This window comes from Primulina eburnea, chromosome 6 (genome assembly GCF_022965805.1).
Source record: "Primulina eburnea isolate SZY01 chromosome 6, ASM2296580v1, whole genome shotgun sequence".
Classification (NCBI taxonomy): Eukaryota; Viridiplantae; Streptophyta; class Magnoliopsida; order Lamiales; family Gesneriaceae; genus Primulina; species Primulina eburnea.
Genome location: NC_133106.1, coordinates 23,959,867 through 23,985,144, shown reverse-complemented (window position 1 = coordinate 23,985,144; position 25,278 = coordinate 23,959,867). Strand labels below are relative to the sequence as shown.

General features: G+C 39.9%; 1 protein-coding gene across 3 annotated transcripts in view; it reads right to left on the bottom strand.

Moving 5' to 3' along the window:
- Positions 1 to 10,573: 10,573 nt before the first annotated feature.
- The window catches only part of LOC140833923 (AMSH-like ubiquitin thioesterase 3), a 31,325-nt gene continuing 16,620 nt past the window's right edge, over positions 10,574 to 25,278 (bottom strand). Inside the window, exons 8-14 of one of the 3 annotated variants that reach the window (XM_073198449.1) lie at positions 13,797 to 14,127; positions 13,556 to 13,645; positions 13,397 to 13,459; positions 12,830 to 12,904; positions 11,924 to 11,986; positions 11,421 to 11,473; positions 10,574 to 10,875 (exon numbers count right to left, since the gene is read on the bottom strand). In XM_073198449.1, coding sequence (XP_073054550.1) covers positions 10,803 to 10,875; positions 11,421 to 11,473; positions 11,924 to 11,986; positions 12,830 to 12,904; positions 13,397 to 13,459; positions 13,556 to 13,645; positions 13,797 to 14,127 — 748 coding nt within the window. In that variant the 3' untranslated portion in view covers positions 10,574 to 10,802. The other 2 variants (XM_073198447.1, XM_073198448.1) reach the window with 2 other exon arrangements.

The window sequence follows — 25,278 nt, the reverse complement described above, 5'->3', positions numbered from 1 at the left end:
TGTTATTAATTAAGTTAATTGCATGCTTAGTTCTTGATTAGTAGGTGATTCTGGAACGGGTCACTACATTGGACATGTCTAAGAATCCGAATATTGGGTGTTAGAAGAGGTTGAAAATGATTTGACTATATTGATTTTCGGGTATTAGTACTAATGTTCTATTTTTGGGTCATAAGTTAATCATGAAGAGTATGAATGCTTTTGGGGACATGTAGATTTTCTAATAAAATACTGAAGGTTCGTGGTTACTAGTTGAGTTAATTTTTGAGAATTTCATATAAAGAATAATGATTCGAAGGCTACGACGATATTTGGAAGTATAAAAATGTATAATTTGGAATGTTAAGTTTTGATGGATATGTAAGATTGGTTATGAGGATTTATTTTGGGTTTAATAAGCTTAAGATGGTTGAATTCAATGTTAGGGAAAACCTATAAAATGGAATTAGGAACGCCAAGAACTTATGGATAATTGAGGAATTTTTGCAATTTAAGGACCAAGTGGATAAGTTTCGAGGAAATTAGCAACTAATTTTCAATTGATAAGAAATTTGGGGACTAGTTTAGCAATAAGAGAGAGTTAAATGGTTTAAGCGATAGAAATTTTCGGTGATTTAGGCTTGAAGGGATATTTAGAACCTTGAAATATCTGGGTTTTAATGTTATAAGGAATGATAATCTAGTGTGTGTAGAATAAATATCAGGCTTGAAAATTTAAGCGTTAGTGGAATAATGTTGTGGAAAATTAAGAATTTAGAGTGAGTGATAACAATTTAAGGTAAAGTTGATCAATAAGTTAAGATATAAGATTAGACATCAAGTTAACTTATTTTTGGGAACTTAAGGTTTGACGTAGCATAAGTTTTAAATCATGATCTTAAGAATTAAAATTATACATTTGTTAGGTTTAAACTTTTCTAGAATGTTGGCTATGATTGTTAGTTAGATTACTTGAAAGACGCGAGTATGAAGTGAGGTAGACACCTTGTCTTGAGGAATTTTTGAAAGTCATTAAGAAACTTTGGAATAAGTGAATATGTGTGCTGGAATTATGTTATGTAAGACTACTTGGGTTGTGTAAGTTTGAATTTCAAGTTTATGAAATAGGTGTTTATACGGAAATTTTGGGTGAAATTAAAACAAAAGAGAATTAGTTGTATTCAATATAGGTTACTAATGGACGAATATGAAGATTTTTATCGAGTAAGAAATCTAAAATCTTGATATTGGGAATTCTAAAACTTTATGGGTTATAAGTGTTGGAACATTTCATGTTCACAATCTTAATTTTGATGTTAACAAAACTTGTTATTGTATTTCTAACGTATATACTCATGTGTGAATTTGCAAACACAAGAAGCAAACTAAAACTGAATTCTGCACAAACCGAATTTCTGGCTAGCTTCGGTTTTTTATGATATCTCTCAACTCGATGATTCAAATGACAATTCGCCAACTGGAATAATCAGAAAACTCAATTTGGAACAAGTCGTATTTCACTTCAGTTGGGCAAAATCGGATGTTATCATGGTCTAACGAATTGCTGAATTACCGAACTGATCACACAAAAACAGCAATCAGTTGGGTTTGAGCAGCTGCGGTAGTTTGTTCATATCTTTCAGCTCGGTTATCACGATGAAGCGATTAAGTATGCGTTAAAAAGATAAGACGGAGATCTACAAATCATCTTCAGAAGTCAAAGTCTGAATCGAAGCTTAAGATGCTAATAAATGACGATGAAATTACTGGTTCTACACAAACTGAAATCAGTTATGCTGATTTCAGCACACCAACTGAAACTGAACCAAACCAACTGAACTGAATCAGCTGCTAATCAACTGAACCAGACCAACTGACCAGCTGAACTGAACTGAACTGAACTAACAGTTGACCAACAGAACTGAACCGAACCAGCTGCTGACCAGTTGAACTGAACGACCAGTTGAGTTTACCAGAGTTAACCAGTCGTGAAAATGTCCAGCAAGGCAAATTTGACCGTTTTAATTGTAGAAACAGTACAGAAACTTTCCAAACGGTCATATTCTTGTATCTAACATATATATCATTGTTGGAGCCTATAAATATAACATATTGAAGATCAAATAAGAGATTTTGAAGAGGATTCAAAGTATGGGCAATTAGCATGAAGAAATCAGCTAGTTGAGAGCACAAGCCCTTGTGTGAGGATACATTTGAGATGTACACTGTAAAGGAAAAATTCCTCACACACAATCACTCACACATATACAAGAGAGTTAAACTTCAAAGATTAGTTGAGTGAGTCTTCACACAAAGACGTAAAACATTGTGTTTGTAGTCTTTGCATATGAGACATTAAACAATATGATGATTGTGAGGACCTACAATCTTGAGTGCTAGGAGTTCAGTTTAGGCAGTGGGTAAGTCATGGCTGAGTGGGTTTGTACAAAGAGTTGTATAAATCAAAATCTTCTAGTGAATTCTTCCCAAATTCTAGGGAAGAAGGGGTGACGTAGGAGCATTCGAAGTCTCTGAAAATTCATAAACAAATTTGTGTCTATTTGTTTATTGTATTTACTTATCATTTTCCATAGTTCTATAGATGCATTGTTGAAGTATTTTATGTATCCTTGAAATAAAATATTGCACACCAATTGTTTGATAAAATACTTCAACCAAAATATTTTTACTCATTCAACTTGCATATATTTTAAATGATTTACAAAGTATTTAATCGGTTTCTACGAAGGATTATTTCGAGTGTCTTTCACTTGGTTTGAACACCAAACTCGATTTAATTTATCGGTGTTCAATATTTCAAGAACCGAGCTATTGTAGCTCAAGGATGGTCCCCCTAATCGATCCTATCAATAAGTGAAGTTGATTTATCAGAGTTAGTCTAAGGCTACCATGTGATAACTTATTAAGTTTTATACGTTAATATTAATTAAGTATTAAGGATATGCAAGACTGCGACATTCGTTTCAATGAGGAAAGTCCAAAGGTCTTAGGCCTCAACTATATTGTAATTGGGAAGAAAATAGTTTAAGCATTTAATTGGTGCTAGAATGATTTTATTATTTAGGTAGAAGATCAATATTGTACATTTGGGTTTTATGGGTTAACGTTCCTGAAATTTAAGATTTGCAACAATTTATGTTTGAGACATACTTGTAAATATTTAAGTTAAATAAGTTTGGTGCCGTAAGATAAAGATTCGATTTAAGGATCCTAGGCTAATATTATTATGGGGTTGAGATAAGGACTAACTTTTAATTGTATTACCGGTGATAGAAGTTAATCAGTAAATTTTGGTGCTAAGGTTTCTTAAGTCGAACTATATAAATGATAATGTAATAGCTAGGTTGATGACCATTATGGGTATCGTATAAGCAAAGTAAAGTGCGATAAGTTTGGACATCCTCTTCTAATACGAGGAATTGCGAGAAAGGTCAAATTCAAGGTCATAGTAGAATAGAACTAAGTCGTCAAAGGCTGTTTTATGTTGGGATTTTGCAAATGAGAATTTTGTAGGCAATTTAATTAGGATTGAGTAGACATAAGGACATCTTAACACTTATTTTATCAGAGTAGCGCAGCGGAAGCGTGGATTATTGGGATACTAGAATTAAGAGTATAAATTTTTTGATTATCGAGGATAAGCGAATTTCAGGAACGAAATTCAATTTAAGGGGGATAGATTGTAACGTCCCGAAAATTTGAAGGTCCACGTAAACCACATGCATGCAAGTTATTAAATTTCTTTTTTATTTTATTAAATTGTTTTAATACATTAAATGCATGTTTATTTCATGAATTTGTGTTTTAATTCATGGTTTATTTAAAGTTTCAAGCATTAGGATTTTAAGTTGCATTTTGCACTCGAACGAGGAACGGAGACCGGGGATATTCAGGAAAATTATTTTTATTTAATATTTAGTATTATGAGGTGTTTTTAAGTATAATTTTTGAAAATGGGCCTTGGTTGGGTCCGTCGGGTTATATTTTTAGCCAGTACGCAAAATTTAGTGAATTAGGGGACTTCTTGAGGGCTAGTGAAATATTTTCAAAAACTTACTTAAACGAAATATTTTTCGAAAAGTGTTATTAGCTTGACGAGTTTATTTTAATGCTTAATAGGCTGAAAACCCTTTTAACCCTTTAATTTTTAATTAAGGGTCCATTAATGTATTATTTTATGGCTTAAACTTAATTAACAAAACCCTAAACCTATTTTTGTATTGAATTGGCCGCGCCCATTCATTTTTTCAGCAGAATTCTCACATTATTTTCAGCAGCAAGCTTCATCATCCATTGGCCCCTTAGTTTCTTCAAGAAAGCTCCTCCTCCGCCTCTCCGTTTCATGTCTCACGCACGTAACTTCAAGCTTTTTATCATATAAACGCTAAGGCACGCCTTTTATCTCTTTTTCTCATCATTTACACCATTTATATGCTGATGTATACGTAGTTGCATGAGAAATTCTTGGTTTATCATGTAGCATATTTTTTGCAAAGTTTTGACATGAATTATGCAATGTTTCATACATAACTCACGTTTTTCTTGGCTTTGATGTAAGGGGCTGCCACGGCTGCATTTTTAAGGGCTATATATGTTGGAAGTAATGATGTCAAAGTGCTGGAGTTAGGTTGTGGCTTGTTGGGATGGGGGGCCGTGCGGTTTTGTGTTGTGATGGCTAGGGTTTCCTTGGCAAGCCGAGCCTTGTGCGTTCTTGGTGTTGTTGGCGTGGTTGGGGTAGTCCAATGAGGGTACTAAGTGGTCGGTCTTAGTCCTAAGGAGTCAGGTTGAGGGCTAGACACGTTGAATTTTGGGCTAGGATCGATAAAACGCGGGTTGGTGCAACTAGGGTAACGACTTGTGCGCGCTGGAAATTTCCAGCAACTTCCAGGCGTGGTTCGTAGGTCCTAAGGGGTCTGAAATGAGTGGTTTATGGGCTGGTCGAGTTGGTTCAAGTCATGGTTTAAATTGAGAAATGTTTGGTTGAGTTTCGGGTTTATTCGGTTAAAACCGAGCCCCGATCCAAGTTTTAAAAAGAATCGTATATGTTTTGATACGGGCTCGAGTTTACATCTAATAAATTCTCATAAATATGCTTTAGGATGTTTTAAGGAATTTGGCAAGCATCAGGTCGAAATTTTGAGGTCTAGGGGTAAAACGGTCATTTTGGGTTCCCAGGGGCAAAATGGTAATTTTGCACCCGAGTCGAGTTTTTTGTCCTGACAGCGCCCTGAGCACAAATTTGTCATGTTTTAAATGTTTTTGTATCACAAGCATGATTTTTATGAATTATGAAAAATACATCGCATCTTGGTTTTAAGGAAAAATTACGTATATGCATGATTTTGATAAGTGATAAAAATAATGATACTTTTGAAGGATGGGAGTTGGTTGTGACTGATGATATATGTTTACGATGATGGTGAGGCCTAGGCACAGTGGATGTGCAATATTGTCGCCGATGTCCGATAGCCGTCGGGTACCACAGTTATACGTAGATGGATCCATTAAATAGAGGTTATACGATAGAGTTGATACGAAAGTCACAACTAATTAACTGAATTCAATTAAAGTAAATATATAAATATATGATTATATGATGAGCCGTTGATCGAGAAAAACTTGCACTGTGAATTCCCCAATAAAATATGATTTTGTATGCTCAAAAAGTAATCGCAAGTGCACGATGTCAAGTAATAATATAGTGTATGTGAATACGAGTATCGTTCCGCTGAAGACTGTATTTAACAATTATTATTTTAGTTATTAAAACTTTAGCGACGAAAGGTGATTGGTTGTGTTATGACTAATAAAATGCAAGAAAGTTAAATAAACAAGTTCAAAGATTAAATGATAAAATATGATTGCTAAATCGATTGATTAAATTTCAAATGATAAAAGAATTTGTTGGGAATTCTGGTTCACCTACCCCTTATTAATTAATTAATTCGTTCGATTGTGTTCTACGCTTCCGACAGGATTTCCTATTCAATTGAACACACTCTCTCGAGCTATGCCAAACTAATTCACTCAATGAAGTAATTAAATGTCTTTAATTATTTATCAAGAATAAATCGCATTTCGATTGATGAAATCCCCTAGTTTTCGACCCTAAGGACTATGACTATCGGCACGTATCCAATTTCATATATCTATGCAAATTGTAGATCCGCGAATTATACTACTAGTTCTTATCACAAGTTATTCTCTCGAACTCACTCGCGATATAAAAACGTTGTTAAAGTTAGCTACACTCTAACAACACAATAAAACAATAGTATAACCAAGAACAAATCACAAATCGAAATATGAATTAACTAGATCAAAGTTTTGGGGTAGGATCCCCTTTAATCCCAACAAATATGAAAAGTTAGCTACTAGAATTCATAATTAAAATCAGCAAAACAATGTTTAAATAAGAGAAAATAAACTTGAGATACTAGATGTAGCGAAATCTGCGAAGAACGATGCCCGGAAACCGTCGAATCTTCAATCCAAGTGCCAAAGCTCTCCAAAACTCCTTGTCCTCCTCCAATAATGTCTGAATCTCCCCCAAAAACGTCTAACCCCCCTTTCCATTCCAACCATTCTCCCCACTAAGGTAAGAAATCGAGCATGAAATCTTGCCAAAAATAGATGGCGCTCGGGCGGTAGAAAATTACCGCTCGAGCGCCACACCTTCTGTGAATCTCCTTGGGAAGTGCAGCATTCGCGCTCGGGCGGTAGAAAACTACCGCTCGAGCGCCGACCTTTCTGTCGAAGTTCTTGGGGTGAGTGGCTCTCGCGCTCGGGCGGTAGAAAACTACCGCTCGAGCGCCAACCTTTCTGTTGCCTTGGTCACCTTTCGCGCCCGGGCGGTAGAAAATTACCGCTCGGGCGCCACTCATTCTGTCTGTTGCCTTCTCATTTGTACACTTTGCTCCATCTTTGGTTTTCCGGTCACTTTTACCTGCAAATTCGTCACAAACCAGTGAGATATGATAGAATGCAGATGTTTGCTCAAAAATGAACAACATGTAACTAAAATGCATGCATGCACAATGCAAACACAACTAAAACTAATGCGATAAAATACGTAAAAATGACACATATCAGCCGTTTTGACACGTATGCTTTTACGATATGTTTACGTTACGCTATTAAAGATCATGAAATGTATGTTGAGTATAGTACCTTTCACTGTTGCATGTTATGTATATGTATTTTCTATTAACGTTACAGGGTGTTGAGTCTTTAGACTCACAATGTGCGAATGATGCAGGTGAGCAGATTGATGAGTAGACTGGAGGTGCCGAGGACTGATTAGAGGGAGTTGGCTGTGCGCACACGAACCCGAGGACCTTGTATTTTTCCACAAATATATGATTTTATGGAAAAATGTTTAAGCAACTTTTTAAATGGTTGACGATGTTATTGTGTTGAGGGTTTTGACAGATTTTAATATGCTTGTTTTATTCTCTAAATAACAAATGTTCAGATGTGTTGATCTTTTCATAATTTTAACTGTAGTTATTTTATTCGACAGTGAGATGATTTTATAGAATACATGATTCAAATTTTTTGGAATTTTTAGGCATGGTTTCGGCCATTGATTTTTTTTTTTAAAAAAAAGATGTTGCAGTAGAGTTTTAAAATGAGCAAACGTTACGTTACAAGTGATTAAACTCGTGTTTGGCTCTTATTCGGCTTCCTCAGCGTGCATCACATAAGCTCTGCCAACAGTTGGTCCTTTCTTCTTCGGGCAATCAACAGCCTTATGTCCCTCCTCCTTGCGTATGAAGCACTTAGATGTTCCCTACATTCAATTGTCATACTGTAAGCGATTGCATTTTTTGCATAGTGGCCCCTCTTTAGGTTTTGGTACTCCAGACTGTGGTGGCTTCTGTTGAAATGACTTCTTCCATTGTCCTTGGAGATTTTGTTGCCCTTGAGCTTTCGGAGGTCCCGTAAATTGCTTCTTATTCAGCTAAAAATTATGCTGGTGCTGCTGCCTCTTGCGCTGCATCTCAAAATCAATATCTTTCAGAGCTTGCTTAGCTTGAAATGCACAAGCAGTGACAGCTGCATAATCTGTCGGTCACATCAAGATCACATCACAGCGTATAATAGGTCGTAAGCCATCCAAGAAGTGCCTTAGTTTCTCAGTAGCATCCCTAGCAATAAGGGATACGAAGTGACAACCCCTATCAAATCTCATTACAAACTCAGCCACGGTCATGTCTCCCTGACGGAGAGTCATGAACTCCCTCTTCAAGTGTCCACGGACGTCAGCAGTAAAATAATTCTCATAGAAGATGTTCTTGAATTGCACCCAAGTGAGGGTGGCTAGATCTACTCCATGTTCAGCTCCCTCCCACCAAAGAGAAGCGTCGTCTCGCATGCATATATGTAGCACACCTAACTCGGTCAGCATCTCTCATATTCAGATAACGGAAATGCACCTCAAGAGATCGAATTCAACCCTCAGCAGTAAATGGGTCGGTGGTGCCAGAAAATTCTTTCGAACCCAGCCTCCAGAACTAAACATACATTTCGTGTTGTGGCCTCGGAGCATGCTAAGCCTGCTGCTCAAAGAAACGTGGCATGCCCTTTAGAACACGAATAGCAGCATCCCCATTAGGAGGTGAGGGTGTATTCTCTTGACGACCCTCATTAATCTCAGCTTGCCTATCGGTACTAGGTGCGCATCTAAGAGGCATTATATCTGAACGTTTTACAAATTCTAAACGTAAACAACATGCATTTAAATCTAAGCTTCTAATCATGCAGCATATAATAATCCCTTTTTTGGCAACTTTAAGCATATATATCATTTAACTTAAAAAAAATTTTAAACATGTAGCTTAAACGTATAAATCATATAAACATGCAGGTGAAAACAACATTTAAACTTATAGACTTGAGGCTTGACGACTGAGCTTTCCAGAACTGGCGGTGGCACAACCCTTTGCAGGAACATTGCTCTAATACAAACTGAAATGTCTCTTCCCATAGCCCTACCATGGCATCCCTTTTGTGCATCATAAGCAAGAGTTTTTTTTTAAAAAAAAAAAAACACTAGTTTTGTGCATGTATAGTCATAAAAACTAAAAATATATAAAGTGTATCAGTGTTTTTCATGCAATCATGTATCAAACACATAATATGGTGTGAAAGATGAGTGAAGGAAGATTAAAGCGTGCCTTTGCGTTTATTAAGCACGAAAAACGGGGCGATGCGAGGGACGTTCACGTGGAAGGAGCTTGCTGAAATTTCTCTTCCAATTTCCGTGAGTTGATTCTCAAAAATCTTGTGATGTGTGTGTTTTGGCTGATGGAGAGTCCTAGTGTGTGTTTGTGTGATGTGTGCATGAGTTGTGTTTGTTTAGGTTAGGGTTTGTTGGCTTTAAGTTTGATATAAATCACATGGTGCAAGTCTAGGCCTATTAACCTAGTATAGTAGGCCCATTAGATAATAATTAAAATATTTTGTTTGAGAAAGTTTGTGAAAATATTAGCCGAGTTCTCAAAAAGTCCCTATTTTCGTCAAAAATTGATTGCCGGTTTAAAATACGACTCGGCGTGTAAAAACATCTCAAAATACCACATTTTCGAAAATATTCATGAAATTATATTATATATTAAATAATTAAAAATAATTATTTAATACAAATATTTTTCTTTTACGGTCTCCGATCTCTGTTCTTCGATCGCGTTTCGAATAACCTTCAAAACATTTTACATATTCTAACAGAAAACTACATTTTAAACATGTAAACATGCCGACCATAATTAATTTATGTAATTAAAACAATTTAATTATTCATTTTTCGTTTTTCCTAAATTTACATATAGTTAGATTACGTTATCGCATTTTGTACATTATAGAAATAGTGTTTGTATGGCCGTGGACTTGTTCCTAGATTATACCATTTGGTTCTGTTTAATTGCGTGAGCGAATGCTTGGACCTAAGATGCAGGTGATATGTCGAAGGATGCAAATTAAGGGCCAAGGGTGTATCGGTGATTAGAAGAAAGGAGGGATTAGCAGAAGAAGTGTACAAAGAAATCTCAAGTTTGGGAAGCCATTGGAGACACTGATGTTGATGAGCTTGTATACAAGGGCATGAGTTAGAAACAAGGGAGATGGCTCGATTTTGAAATTGAAGCATTTGAACTCGGGCTACAGATTGAGTCTTGCATTCTTGAATCTTTGAGTGATGAAGTTATCACCGACATCTGGTTTACTTGGTGTCCAATTTACGAATAACATTTACCTCTTATTCATGTTCTCAAGGAATCCGTTTGTATTTGATAACTAGGTCAACATATATGGCATTAACCATATATGGACCTTTTGGGTATAGAATAAGGATAATGTGAACTCTAAGAATGATTTTTCCTTTATGCAAAGATATGAAGGCATTTAACGAATCCATATAGGATTATTCTTATACAACTCACCCTACGCTTTTCTATGTAAATATTTCAAAATCACGAAGTAAAACAGGTGCTATTATGATACACGATATAAGCAATAAATAAAGTGAAGTTCTTGAGATGCCATAAAAAATCTTTATATAAATGGCTTCATACTTATCTTTCCCATTTCTTCCATTTTCCCTTCATCAGGTGGCAATTTAGGAAGATTATTCTTATTGAATATTAAGAAGATTGTACATGAGGTCGAGGGTATGGTTTCATGATAAGATAAAGTGGATTTATATTCACAAAATCTAAAAGGAATGTACAAATGTTTACAAGTACTGTGTTGTAAAAAGCCGCAGGGTCACCGAAGATCAACCACGTCAAATTTCATATTAGGATTCATATAAACATGGGAGCAGTGTTCATAAATGGGACTTCCATTGTCTGGCTCTTCATGAGGATGAAAACTACGCTGTTGACAGTTTCGAATAACAGCAACACCACCAGGATCAGAAAGGTGGAATATTCCACAAGGGCTGCAATATACAAATGAATTCCACAGAATTGAACAGAGAACAATAGCAGCATGGATACTCAACGCTGTGCAAACAATATCATATAAATATCCATGTGAATTAAATAATAGTCGACCTCAAACCAAAGATGAAATCAGTTTAGAGAAACATCCATGTAAAATCTTAAAGGATATAAGATGGGCCAGCGTATAACAATCTAGTATATAGCTGTTCCAACACATTAAATTCACACTCATCCTCCAACAAGTAGAAAACCATCTGGCATTAAACACACATCTGTCCCACATGATAATTACCATCCCCAATAAAGTTTATAAAAATAAGCTGTTGCGCTTGGCCATGCTTCAGTCACTGATGTGCAATATGGTCTATAGGGTAGATTACCAGGAAAAGAAAAACCCTTGATTACAAATACAAAAAGAGAGCAATATTGATTTCCAGTAAAGCAAATGTAATTTATCAAAGATAAGTAAAACTATACCTTGATGTGTCCGTGGGAGCCATGACAATAGCAATCGCTTCTTGTAACATAACCTAGAAATAAGTCAGAGGTTCTTATAAAGAGTAAAATTGTTCAGTATAGCAACGTGCGGCAGACCAGAAAGAAAACAAAAGAAAAGAATCAAAATCAATAGAACAACATGGATAGGCCTTCTCCTGAAGTTAATAGACTCCCATTTGATATTTTTCAACTCAGGAAATTATTTCTTCCCCATTATCAGTCTTCCAACAAAGAAAATGTCTACATCATGTTCTTCCAAAAACCAGAAGCAAGTTTTGCTTAGCCAATTTTCTGTACACATTACGATTAAACTGACTCGTAATATCTTACTAATGGGCCTTGATACCAAATATGGGGACCAACGGTTACACGATAAAATATTCTAATTTGGCACAATAAATCATACATGCAGCCACAATAAAATCTTAGGAAATTGGGCTAATGAAGTCAAAATCAACACCATACAGTTATACTTACTGTACCTGGTATGAATAATGAGTGTGCAAATCGACGGAAGACATAAAACAAGTTTGTGTTGGATGTGTCTGCAAATCAAGAACCAAATTGTGAAAAATATATTACATTGGATTAACAGATGATAACTATATGATATACATTCACTGCAACCCTTGAGTCCTCCATATACATTTTCATGGTTATTATATTTATATTAGAAATTATCGTAGCATGAGAAGCACAAATAAAAATCAATTAACCATGCGAAAAATACTCTACAAGACAATGTGAAACAAAAGATGGCACATGTTAAGGATTAAGATTCTAAATCAATACGTCAACATCGTAAATGATGTCAACAGTAAAGGCCCAAGTTCCCCCACAGGCGAAGTTCTCTATGAAAGTTCTCTTGTTAAGAAAAATTAATTATCATAGAGAACTTCTAAACAAAAGATACTCCAACGGTCCAAAGAATTATGCATTTCAACAAAATCTTTCAACACAGAAGATTCTGCCAAGCAAGGATCACAAACTGCAGATAAGAAATATATTACCCTCTTCATATCAAATGAAGAAGAAACTTAACACAAGAATACCCAGATACTCAATACCCATAAAGCTATATCTGCAGTACTTCGAATGCAGAAGACAGAAAAGATAAATTTCTGGTGCTCACGTAAATTAAGAATTTTGAGGACAGGAGGCAAGGAAAACAGAAACAAATTACTGAATGAAAACAACGTTTTGACGCTTTTGTTAATATATATCATATCATCAAAGTTACATCAATCCTTTCTTAATTTTCAACAATCAAAGATTGGAAAAAGGCACAAGAATCAAATCCAAGATTACAAAAGTCCAATCATGCTTAAGAGTTTAGTGCAATTTAATGAGCTGACGTGACTAATGTGCCAAGCTGGTATAAGACTTACATGAATCCACCCAAGGGGGAAAAGAGAACGTTCATCTTGAACCTCGAAAATCTCTTCTTCATTCAATGTTTGGCACTAAACATACACAAGGTAATTTCAATTAGATTGTCATTGAAAACTCAAATAGCTAAAAAGTATCATCAGAAGCTCATTCATTATTGAAACTTAATGGGAGAAATCACATTCAGCTAGTAGTGAGCAATACTACAGAAGAAACACATGATATTTAAAACTCAACCATAACACGGGCCGTTTACTTGTCCTATAAGTAATCTAGAAATATATGCTGATATAGGCAGTAGATCTTTTTATACCAAAAACAATACCATTTTTAGGATCAGAAGATTTTTCAATGATAAAAGTTACCATTGTTGGTTTGAAATTTCCCATATAATTACAAAAAAAATAAACTAATCAGTTTTATAAAAATTTCGGTAGATATGAAATAGTGTAACCAACTTATTCCATGTATTTTTAGGAGGGAGGCAAATTCTGTTAAAAGTGATCATGTGCCGATTGAAGGTTGTGAAATAAAGCCTTGGACATAAATTTGTGCAAATATAATACCGAATCTGAAGTTGACTCCTGCTTCGGAATTATGAGTGTAGTAATTTGGAAAACTCTTTTCCGCTGCATAACCAAGGAAATTAAAAATATTAGATACTGCAAATGGAACATGTTTCAAATAAGCTATACAATTTTTCCTTTACAAAGCCTCAGTCTTACTAGTGAGCCAGTAAGAACGGCACAAGTTTCCAAATTCGTCTCAGTATTTTTTCGCGCTACTCTCAAAAAATCTTCCAACATCTTCACTGGCTACAATACAAGCAAACAAATGAGCATCACAGACAAATGCAAGAATTTTATTAATATATTAAAAAATATCGGGTTTAAATTGAAATCATAAGCAAAAGGTAGCCATTATCTTCTATTATTTACAAATGTAGGATCAAGACCACAAACGCACTATATGAAGATCTTGGTAAGAATTGGAACTGGGCAACCCATCCTGAGGGAGCTTTGGCGGCCCTGGCCTTGGATCAGCAACTTTTGATGGACATATAGGAAGCACCTCTGGTTGTACCTTTGCAAGAACAGGAGGTGGAGAAGGTTGCCTGATATTACCCAACTGAAAATCATTCTTCTCCAATTCATTGTTTAGTGGACGAGCAGATTCCTCAGCAGGATGTAGCCATCTACCATCATATAAAGATAGAACAGAATCCATGGTTGACGTTTCCGTTTTTGAATCACTGTATTCTACTGTGACAGGGTCATGTCGCCCACCCTTATTCAAGCTACAAACATATAGGCATAATCTTGAACTGTTATGTGAGAACCACGGTTTGTAGGCATGTAATTATTGATTTAATCATAGACATGTATAAGATTGCATTTTCGGAAGGTAATTTAGGGCTAGAGTACAATCAAATTTAGAATAAAATAATACATGCAAGGTAATTTTTGCCCAACAACGAAACTAATAAATTCATTGTAGTCTAGAAACTTCATGGATTTGCACAAAAAAAACAGTCTACATTCAACTACCCAAGCCAGTATATTTTTAAAATTCATGCAAACTTGGTGCACAAGTTTTTAGAAATTATGGTAATGCAACGGTTATGGAAGAAATATCCTTGCAATCTTGAAATTATGGAAGAAATATCAAATGAATTATGATAAGATTTTCACCTCACCGCCTATAAATACCCCACTCTATTCTCGAAAATCACACCTTCAAATTCCCTCGATATTTCGAAAATTCTCTCCCGAATTGTTGTCAAATTTTCAAGTCAAAGTTCTTGCAATTATCGAAGTGCTGCTCAAAAAGCTGTCCGAATACCTGCAGTAGTTCTTCTAGAATTTAGAACCAAGTGATCCATCTTCACGTTTGTTATCAAGTTTGAGGTAAGCTATAATTGTTTCAGTTCGTTTTTTAAAGTTGGGACGTTTCAAAATGCTTGATTTCAAAATGAGAGCTTTAAAAAAAAATTCCGCACTTTTAAAACGGTAGACGTTACAATTGGTATCAGAGCAAGGGTCCGATATAGGGTTGTGCCGCCGCCAGCTTCTACAGCTCGGTCTTCAAAACCTCAAGTCTGTAAACTTTTATGTTTTAAATGTTTAAAATGATTTACTGTTATCACTTGCATGTTTTCATGGTTTGTGCTTTATGATGATCTACTGCATATGTTTAACTGCGTTTATTAATTAAGGATTTACTGTGTTAAAAACTATATTGATTACATGATGGGTTACGTTTATAAATTGGATTGTATTCAGATTTGCCTCCCAGGCGTGCTCCAGTGCAGATAGGCAGGATGAGATTCCTAGAGGTGGCAAGGAGACCTCCACCACCGCCGCTAGGGGACCCAGCTACCCGAGTTCTGGAGGGTATGGGCTAGGCTACTGGAGCAGGTACAGCAGGCTCCTAGGCCTCAGGTGGATGTTTTTGAGCAGTTCCGTCGGCTCAACCCGAAGGAGTTCGTGGGTACTACTGATCCGTTCTTAGCTGAGGGATGGATTCGATCTCTAGAGCTGCACTTTGAGTATCTTCAGATGGGGGATGGCGACCGGGCCAGGTGCGCCATCTATATGTTGAGAAACGATGCGTCCCTGTGGTGGGAGGGAACCGCGCATGCTGTGGACTTGGCTACCCTTACATGGGCGAGGTTCAAGGAGTTGTTCTATGGAAAGTACTTTCCAGCTGACGTCAGGGGCCGCATGACGAGTGAGTTTATGAGTCTCCGCCAGGGTGACTCATCTGTGGCGGAGTTCATCAGCAAGTTCGACAAGGGCTGCCATTTTGTGCCCATGATAGCGACAGATGCAGATCAGAAGCTGCGGCACTTTTTGGATGGATTTAGACCCACCCTCCGCCGGGATATCATGCTGATGAGGCCGGGGGGTTACGATGAGGCCACTTCATGTGCCTTCCAAGCGGAACAGGCGCTCCGAGACATAGACTTTGAGATGCAGAGGAAGCGGCATCAGACACAGTCCAGCTCTCCCAGGCGCAGAAGAAGCAGTTTTCAGGGCCGCCAAAGCAGCAGAAGCCCCAGGGTTAGTTTAAGAGGCCCCAGCAGCAGAGACCTCTGCAGGCGCCTGGGGCGCCTAAGCCAGATGACATGCAGCCTTGCCCACAGTGCAGCAAGTTCCACGTCGGCAGGTGCTTATGTGGGACCTTCAGATGTTTCGTTTGTAGACAGAAGGGCCACAAAGCAGCGGACTGCCCAAATAACACGGGCCCCACTACTGGCCAGGCCTATGTGATGCATGCCGAAGAGGCCGATGCAGAGCCAAACTCGACACTGATTACTGGTAACCATGTTTTTAAGATTTTAATTTACCGTTGAGTTCATGGATTTTATGATTGTATGAGGATTTATTTTTGGGATTTATAACTTAGAAAGATTTAGGATGCATGTTCTTCCTGGTTGGGATTAAGAATTTAATTGTTTGATTTGAGTAATATTAGAGACCCAATTGTAATAACCGATAATTCAAGGCCCAAAGTGCAATTTTCGAACTTTAAGGGGTTAGATTGCAATTTTCGATATTCTGAGGGTTAATTTCAAATTTTTGGGAAACAATGTTTGGGTTAATACAGTGATTTTTTTTCGAGGATTTTGGGTTAATTGACGATAAGAAATTCCTTAAGTTCAACACTATTAGATTTGATGGTATGTTTTGTCGCAGAGAGGATATATATTGCAGGTATAGCCACGCATGCATTGTAAGATTCAGGGGCTACGCATTCTCTCATATCTGAATCCTTCGTTAAGCGAATAAGAATCATACTAGTAGCGATGGATGCAGGATTCAGAGTATCGATCCCATCTGGGGATCAAATGTGTACTTCCCGGATAGTGAAGAGACTGGAACTTAAGTTACAGAAGTATACGGTGCACGCAGATTTGATAGCGCTACCATTGCCGGAGTTCGACATCATCTGGGTATGAACTGGCTATCTTCTCAAGGAGGAGTCATAGATTTTCGACAGAGATCAGTGTCTGTCAGACCGCCCAGTGGGAAGCCATTTGTTTTCGAGGCAGCTAGACATCAGTAGATGCCGCACGTCATTTCCTGCTTGTGTGCGAGGAAGCTTATGAGGAGAGGATGCCAGAAGTTCTTAGCCAGCATCGTAACCGTGACAGAGCCAGTCAGTCAGAGGCTGGAGGACGTTGATGTGGTCAGGGAGTTCCCATGTGTTTTCCCTGACGATGTTTCAGGCATCTGTTATGTTCAGAGAATCACGCACACAATTTCAGAGATAAAAGAACAATAGGAAAATATTATATTGAATGAAGAAAATGGAAGCTCAGAGTTCACGCACTCTGTACAATATTCTCTCCCTAGCCACTGCTAGTATTCACTCAACAAGATATAACTGAATACTCTCTCCTTCCCCACTAACTCATATTTAAATTCCCCCCTCCCTCAACACGTGTTTTTCCCTTGTGTCTCCTGCTATACACATTTACTATTTTGGGTTTCTCAATGTTGCTTGTTGGGCCTTTTGCCGTGTCTGGGCCTGTATCAGGGCCCAAGGGACCCAAGCCTCCCACACTTGAAGTTGGGCTCGTAACAATACCGGCCTCCTCAAAAATCGCCTTGTCCTCAAGGCGAAAATCAGGAAATTTCTTTTGGAAGTCCTCTAAGTTCTCCCATGTAGCTTCTTCTTCCGACCGTCCTTGCCATCCCACAAGAATATGTTGACATGGCTGTCCTGATACCTCTTTAATCCTTCCTGCTAAAATCTCGTTGGGTTCAAAAGTCAGGAGCAAATCAGTGTCAAGCGCCTCCGGTAGTTTGATCTCAATATCGGAGTTACCCACTGCTCTTTTCAAGCATGAAACATGAAAAACGGGATGCACCCTCGACCCCTCTGGTAACTGTAGCCGATAAGCAACTGATCCCACCCTTTTCTTGATCTTAAACGGCCCATAAAATCTGTTGGACAGCTTCTGAGCAACTCTGGAGCATACTGAATTCTGTCGATGGGGACGCAACTTCAAATATACCATGTCCCCTTCCTGAAAGTGAACCTCTATTCGTTTCTTATTAGCGTTCTTTGTCATGAGTTGTTGTGCTCTTTCAAGATTATACTTGAGCTGCCTTAAAAGCTCATCTCGGTCCCCCAAAGCTTGTGACACCGCTGCTACCTGTGTCTCGCCCGGAGTAAAGCGAATAATGCTCGGTGGCTTGCGTCTATATACCACTTCAAATGGCGTCATCCCTGCCGAAGTATGATAAGAGGTATTGTACCAATATTCTGCCCAATGTAACCACTGTGCCCCAATCTTTGGGTTACTCTGAACAAAAGCAACGCAAGTATGTCTCAACACACTTATTCAGCGCTTCACTCTGCCCATCGGTCTCCGGATGATAAGCTGTGCTCATTTTCAGTACAGTTCCCTGGAGCCTGAAGATTTCTGACCAAAAAAGACTCGTAAACACAGCGTTCCGGTCACTCACAATTGTCCTTGGGACCCCATGTAGTTTCACGATTTGTTGGACAAACACCTCAGCCACTGTACTTGCTTTGTAGGGGTGTTTTAACAGCAAAAAATGCCCATACTTTGACAGCCTGTCAATTACAACTAGTATCACATCATACCCCTTTGACTTCGGGAGTCCCGTAATAAAATCCATGGCTAAGTCTTCCCAAATTACTTCTGGTAGGGCCAAGGGCTGTAGTAATCCCGCAGGTTTGGTGGCCTCATACTTCTGTTGCTGACAAATGGTACACCGAGCCACAAAGTCATTTACGTCCTTCTTCACCCCCTTCCAATAAAAATTGCTTGCCACCCTTTTATATGTGCGGAATGCTCCTGCATGACCCCCAATTGGGGTCTTATGGAACTCATTTAACAATATGGGGACCCATTTTGAGGCTTGAGGAACTACTAATCTGCCTTAGTGCAGCAAACACCCATTGACTAATGTGTAATGGCTGCTGTCCTCCCCCTCTTTTCTGATTTTATCAATGATCTTTCTCAGCCCTTGATCCTCCCAAACTGCTTTGTTAAGCTCATCCATCTCAATCCATTCTGCTCTTGTTACAGCCATCAAGTCACCCATGTTCTCTCTTCGCGACAGAGCATCAGCTGCCCCATTATCTGCTCCAGCCTTATGTTTAATTTCAAACTCGTAACCAAGTAGTTTAGCCAACCAATATTGTTGGTCAGGGGTGGTAATTCTATGCTGGAGGAGACTTCTCAGTGGTTTATAATCCGTGACCACCGTAAATTTACGCCCCAAAAGATAATGGCGCCAATGTTGTACAGCGGATACCAAGGCCATCAATTCTCGCTCATAGGTGGACTTTGTTAATGCTTTATCGGCCAGTGCCTTGCTGTAGTAGGCGATGGGTCGGCCTGCCTGAGTCAAAACTGCCCCTAACCCCCCCTCCTGATGCATCACATTCCACCATAAACTCTTTGTCAAAATCGGGCATCCCCAGAACAGGAGCTGTGATCAGAGCCTCTTTAAGCTTGACGAAGGCCTTATCTGCCAATTCATTCCAGGAGAAATTATTTTTCTTTAATTGATCTGTGAGTGGTTTAGCAATCTTCCCGTAATCTTTAATGAACTTCCTGTAATATCCGGTTAATCCCAGAAACCCTCTCAAGCCCTTTGTATTCTTTGGTTTCGGCCAGGTACTGACACTGGATATTTTGTCTGGATCCACCATCACCCCTTGGCCAGTAATAATGTGTCCCAAATAGCCCACTTGACTCAACCCGAATTGGCACTTCTTTTTATTCAAAACCAAACTGTTGCGCTGCAGCACCTCGAGGATTATCTTCACATGCATCAAGTGTTCCTCCCACCCCTCACTGTAAATTAAGATATCATCGAAAAAAACCAATACAAATTTCCTCAAATAAAACCGGAATACCTGATTCATTGTGGCTTGGAACGTAGCGGGGGCGTTCTTTAATCCAAAGGGCATTACCACGAATTCATAATGCACAGTCATGCGTTCGAAACGCTGTTTTCGGGATGTCCTCCGGGTGTACCCTGATCTGATGATACCCCAATCTGAGATCCAACTTCGAAAAGTATTTAGCACCGTGTAACTCATCGAACAACTCCTCAACTACTGGAATGGGGTATTTGTCTGAGATGGTGATCTCGTTCAAGGCTCTATAATCCACACAAAACCTCCAACTGCCATCTTTCTTTTTGACCAAAATGACAGGGCTGGAGTAGGGGCTTCCACTAGGCTGTATGACACCTGATTTGAGCATATCTCGCACCATCCGTTCTATTTCATCTTTTTGGTGATGGGCGAACCTATATGGTCGCACTGATACAGGACCGCAGCCCTCCTTGATGCTAATGACATGATCCTGTAGTCTGTGAGGAGGTAACTCAGTGGACTCTTGAAACACTCCCTCATATTCTGAAAGGAGGCTGTCAATTGCCCCACTAGAGTCCCCTTGCTCCATTCTCAGCTGGTTAAGCTCACTGTCCTCGCATTTCAATAGCACAGCCCCACAGAACTCTACTTCTCGCACCTTAGCAATCGATTTTTGTGACACCACGGATCTACTGAGTGTCGGATCTCCCCTCATAATCAGCAGCTGCCCCTGCCACGTAAATCTCATCTCCATATTGGCCCAATTCAGCATGACATCTCCTAGTGTGCGGAGCCAGTCAACTCCTAGGATGAGATCAAGCTCCCCCAATTCAAATAAATATCCCTCGATTCGTATTTGACAGAGCCCCAAATCCACTTCCAGCTCTTTACACAACCCTTGACATGAAACACGGCCCCCATCTCCCAGACACACACAAAACCTCACTTCCTCATCCACTTTAATTCCCAAATCAGTGATCAACTGTCTCGAGATGAAGTTGTGGCTCGCACCACTGTCAATCATCACGACCACTCCCCGTCCCGCTATTTTGGCTCTCATTTTTAATGTCTGTGGCTGGTTAATCCCACTGACCGGATACAAGGGCAGTTCCAAGGTATTGTACTCAGTGATCGGGACATCCGGCCATGCTTCAACTTCACTCTCATGACTGTTAAGATCTCCTTCCGCTGTCCCTTGCTCTTCCTCCCCGTCTCCCCCATCCTCCTCATCTAGAACAGTCACCCTCAAACTCTTATTCGCACACTTGTGTAGTGGGTGGTATGGCTCCCCACATTTGAAACACAACCCCTTCTCCCTCCTATGTAGATATTCTTGATGTGATATAATTCTACCCTCACGATTCCTCGGTGCCGGAGCTTTTGTTGTACCCCCACCGCTCCCGCTTGCGTTTGGTCGCATTCCCCCTCCGTAATGTGTCGGAGTGGAATGTTTTTGCTGATACCCTTCTCCTGGACCCGTCGTTCTCGCGATAATTCGCGATTGTGGATTGGCAGACGGGAGATCCTTTTCAGTGGACTGGGCCTGATTAGCCCAATTCACCTTAAAGGGCCCTTTCTGTTCCAGACCCGGGCCAAACCCAAGTCGACTTCAACCACGATCCATCACCTTCCCGAACAACTCTACTTCCAACCCTCTAGCCAACAGCATCGCACGATCCACCGTACGCGGGCTGTGAACGATCATCCGCCTCCGAATCTCCTCCCGTAGTCCACTCATGAAGTAACCCAGACATTGGTCTTCTTGAACGTCTCCAATCTGGGCAACCAACACCTCAAAGCGTTCAATATAGGTGTCGATCGATTGTTGTCCCTGTTTCAGTGAAGCCATCAGCTCAAAGGGATTAGCCTCGTATCCGCCGTACCTCTTGATCAATTCTTCAGCAAACCGATCCCAATTCATGTTGGGGATCCTCACCTTCATCCAGCGGAACCAATGGATGGTGGCTCCCTGTATACAAATGTAAGCTAATTTGAGCCTACATCCGATTGGAGTGTCATGAACATCAAAGTATTGCTCTATCTTCCCCAGCTAGCCCATCGGGTCTTCTCCTTCGAACACAGGTAATTCAATCCTCCTTAAAGCCATCCTCATTTCTTCTGTGATTACTTCACGTCCTCCTCCTTCGGGAACCTCCTCCTTCTCTGACTTATCATACTGACCGTGAGCATCACCTCCTCCCTGTTTTTTCATTAACTGCTCCATCAACACCCCCAATTCACTGAGGCTTCCGAGTGTTTGATCAAGCTTATCTAGCTTGTCTTGCACTTGTAGCATACTCTCCTGTAATCCATTCACAGATCGTTCCATCGTTTCGAATTTAGCGTCGGTCCTGGTGCTGGCCATCGTCTTCGATCGTCCCTCGTATCCGGCAGGTCGGACCAATGTTATGTTCAGAGAATCACCCACACAATTTCAGAGATAAAAGAACAATAGGAAAATATTATATTGAATGAAGAAAATGGAAGCTCAGAGTTCACGCACTCTGTACAATATTCTCTCCCTAGCCACTGCTAGCATTCACTCAACAAGATATAACTGAATACTCTCTCCTTCCCCACTAACTCATATTTAAATTCCCCCCTCCCTCAACACGTGTTTTTCCCTTGTGTCTCCTGCTATACACATTTACTATTTTGGGTTTCTCAATGTTGCTTGTTGGGCCTTTTGCCGTGTCTGAGCCTGTATCAGGGCCCAAGGGACCCAAGCCTCCCACACTTGAAGTTGGGCTCGTAACAGCATCCCACCAGACAGACATGTGGATTTTTCGATTGAACTATGCCAAGCACAGTTCCGATATCTAAAACACCCTACCGGTTAGCGCCTGCAGAGATGAAGGAACTCAAAGATCAGATTCAGGATATGTTAGATAAGGGTTTCATTCGCCTTAGTTATTCTCCTTGGGGCACGCTAGTTCTTTTTGTCAAGAAGAAGAATGGCAGCATGCGACTGCTAATCGATTATAGAGAGCTGAACAGGGTCACAGTCAAGAATAAGTATCTGTTGCCGAGGATCGAGGACTTGTTTGATCAGCTGCATGGAGCATCAGTGTTCTCAAAGATAGATCTTCGATCCGGGTACCATCAACTCAAGGTGAGAGAGACTGACGTGCATAAGACAACCTTCCGGACGCGTTACAGGTACTATGAGTTTATGGTGATGCCTTTTGGACTGACGAACGCGTCAGCGATCTTCATGGATCTCATGAATCGCGTGTTCCAGCCATACTTGGATCAGTTCGTCATAGTCTTCATTGACGATATTCTGATATATTCGAAGAGCAGGGAGGAGCACAGTCAGCATCTGAGGACAGTATTATAGACTTTACAGGACAGACGACTGTATGCCAAGTTCAGTAAATGTGAGTTCTGGCTTGATAGGGTGGCATTCTTGGGCTACATCGTATCACAGGATGGCATACAAGGTCGACCCCAGCAAGGTAGAGGCAGTCAGAGATTGGCCAGTTCCTAAGAGTGTGACAGAGATCCGTAGTTTCTTAGATTGGCAGGTTACTACAGGAAGTTTATCCAGGACTTCTCTTCTATTGCGGTGCCTATGACCGCCTTGACGAAGAAGAATGCTAAGTTTATCTAGGGATTTGAGTGCCAGGAGAGCTTTGACCGACTGAAGCAGGCTTTGACCACTGCACCAGTTCTAGCTATGCCATCAGGGCGAGGAGAGTTTGTGGTGTATACAGATACATCCAAGCTTGGGTTGGGCGCGGTTCTGATGCAGCAGGACAGAGTGATAGCCTACGCGTCCAGACAGCTGAAGGTCCATGAGAAGAATTACCCGACTCATGACATCGAGCTAGCAGCAGTGGTATTCGCCCTGAAGATATGGAGACATTATCTGTATGGGGTGAAGTGCAGGATATTCATCGACCATAAGAGCCTAAAGTACTTCACATAGAAGGAGCTGAATATACGACAGAGGAGGTGGCTTGAGCTGGTGAAGCATTATGATTGTGACATTAGCTACCATCCGGGAAAGGCTAATGTGGTTGCAGACGCTTTGAGCAGGAAGCACGCAGTGATTGCTCATCTGTCAGTGCAGAGACCGCTACAGGCTGAGATTCAGAGATTTGAGCGGGCATAAAAGGGGCGAGGCCCCGAATCTTGCAACTCTGACAATACAGCCGACTCTGAGAGACAGAATCCGGACAGGGCAAACTTCTGACGAGCAGTTACAGAAGAGGGACGAGGCTAAGAGCCAGAGACTGTATACAGTTGTGGACGGCATAGTCAAATATAGGGACCGCCTATGGGTTCCTAACATTGATTCCTTTCGAAAAGATATCTTGAGCGAGGCCCACAGCACCCCGTACTCCATCCATCCAGGGAGTACGAAGATGTATAAGGATTTACAGACTCTGTATTAGTGGTCAGGCATGAAGAGGGATATTCTGCGATTCGTCTCCGAGTGTTTGACTTGTCAGCAGGTCAAGAAAGATCATCAGAGACCTACAGGGAAGCTGAGACCACTCCCTATTTCCGAGTGGAAATGGGAGAACATCACCATGAATTTTGTGACAGGGCTTCCGCGGACTACTGGAGGATTTAACGCGATCTTGGTGATTTTTGATCGGCTCACTAAATCAGCTCATTTCTTACCGATCAGGAAGACATTCACCATGACTTAGTACGCAGAGCTGTACGCGATCTAGATGTGTTTATGAGGTGGTAAAAAGTTGGGGAAAATTTGGTAGAGTTTCAAGTCGATTCGGGTTAAAACCGGGACCCCGGTCCAAGTTTTAAAACGAATCGATTAAGTTTTTATATTGGGCTCGAGTTTACGTCTAGGAATGTTTATAAAATTGTTTTGGGACATTTTAAGGAGTTTGGTAAGCTTCGGGGCAAATCTTAAAGGTCCAGGGGTAAAACGGTAATTTTGGGTTTCTAGGGGCTAAATGGACATCTTGCACTCGGGGTGAGATTTTGGTCCTGGCAGCGCCCTGAGCACAAATTTACCATATTTTAAATGTTTATGCATCATGATATCGATTCTAAGATTTTATGAAAATATACGTTGCATGCTTGGAATTTAAAAAATATTGCACACGTGCATGATTTTTATAAGTGATGAAAATGATGATGTTTTGAATTATGGGAATTAGTTGTCGTTATCGAAGTATATGTAAATACGTAAGACGTATATGTAAATGATGATGATGAGGCCTAGGCATAGTGGATGGGTAATCCTATCACTGATGTCCGACAGCCGCCGATTACCGCGGTTCTATGTATGATGGATCCATCGTAAATGATGATGTACGATAGTCACCTCTAATGAACTGAATTCACCAAAAAAATGATGAATGATGAATGAGCTGTTTTGACACGTCATGATTTTATACGACACGTTTATGTTACGTTTTTAAAGTTCATGAAAGGTGTGTTTAGTATCTACCCCTGGAAAGTGTTTTCTTTCGCTTCCCCCAACGCTTGAACCCAGTACATCCAGGCTTAAGTACCTAGATTTCTAAAGTGTTGGTACCAGTTGGGCCAATCCTAAATACTTAAGCCTGGAGGTCTTGGGTTCAAGTGTTGGGGGAGGCGAAAG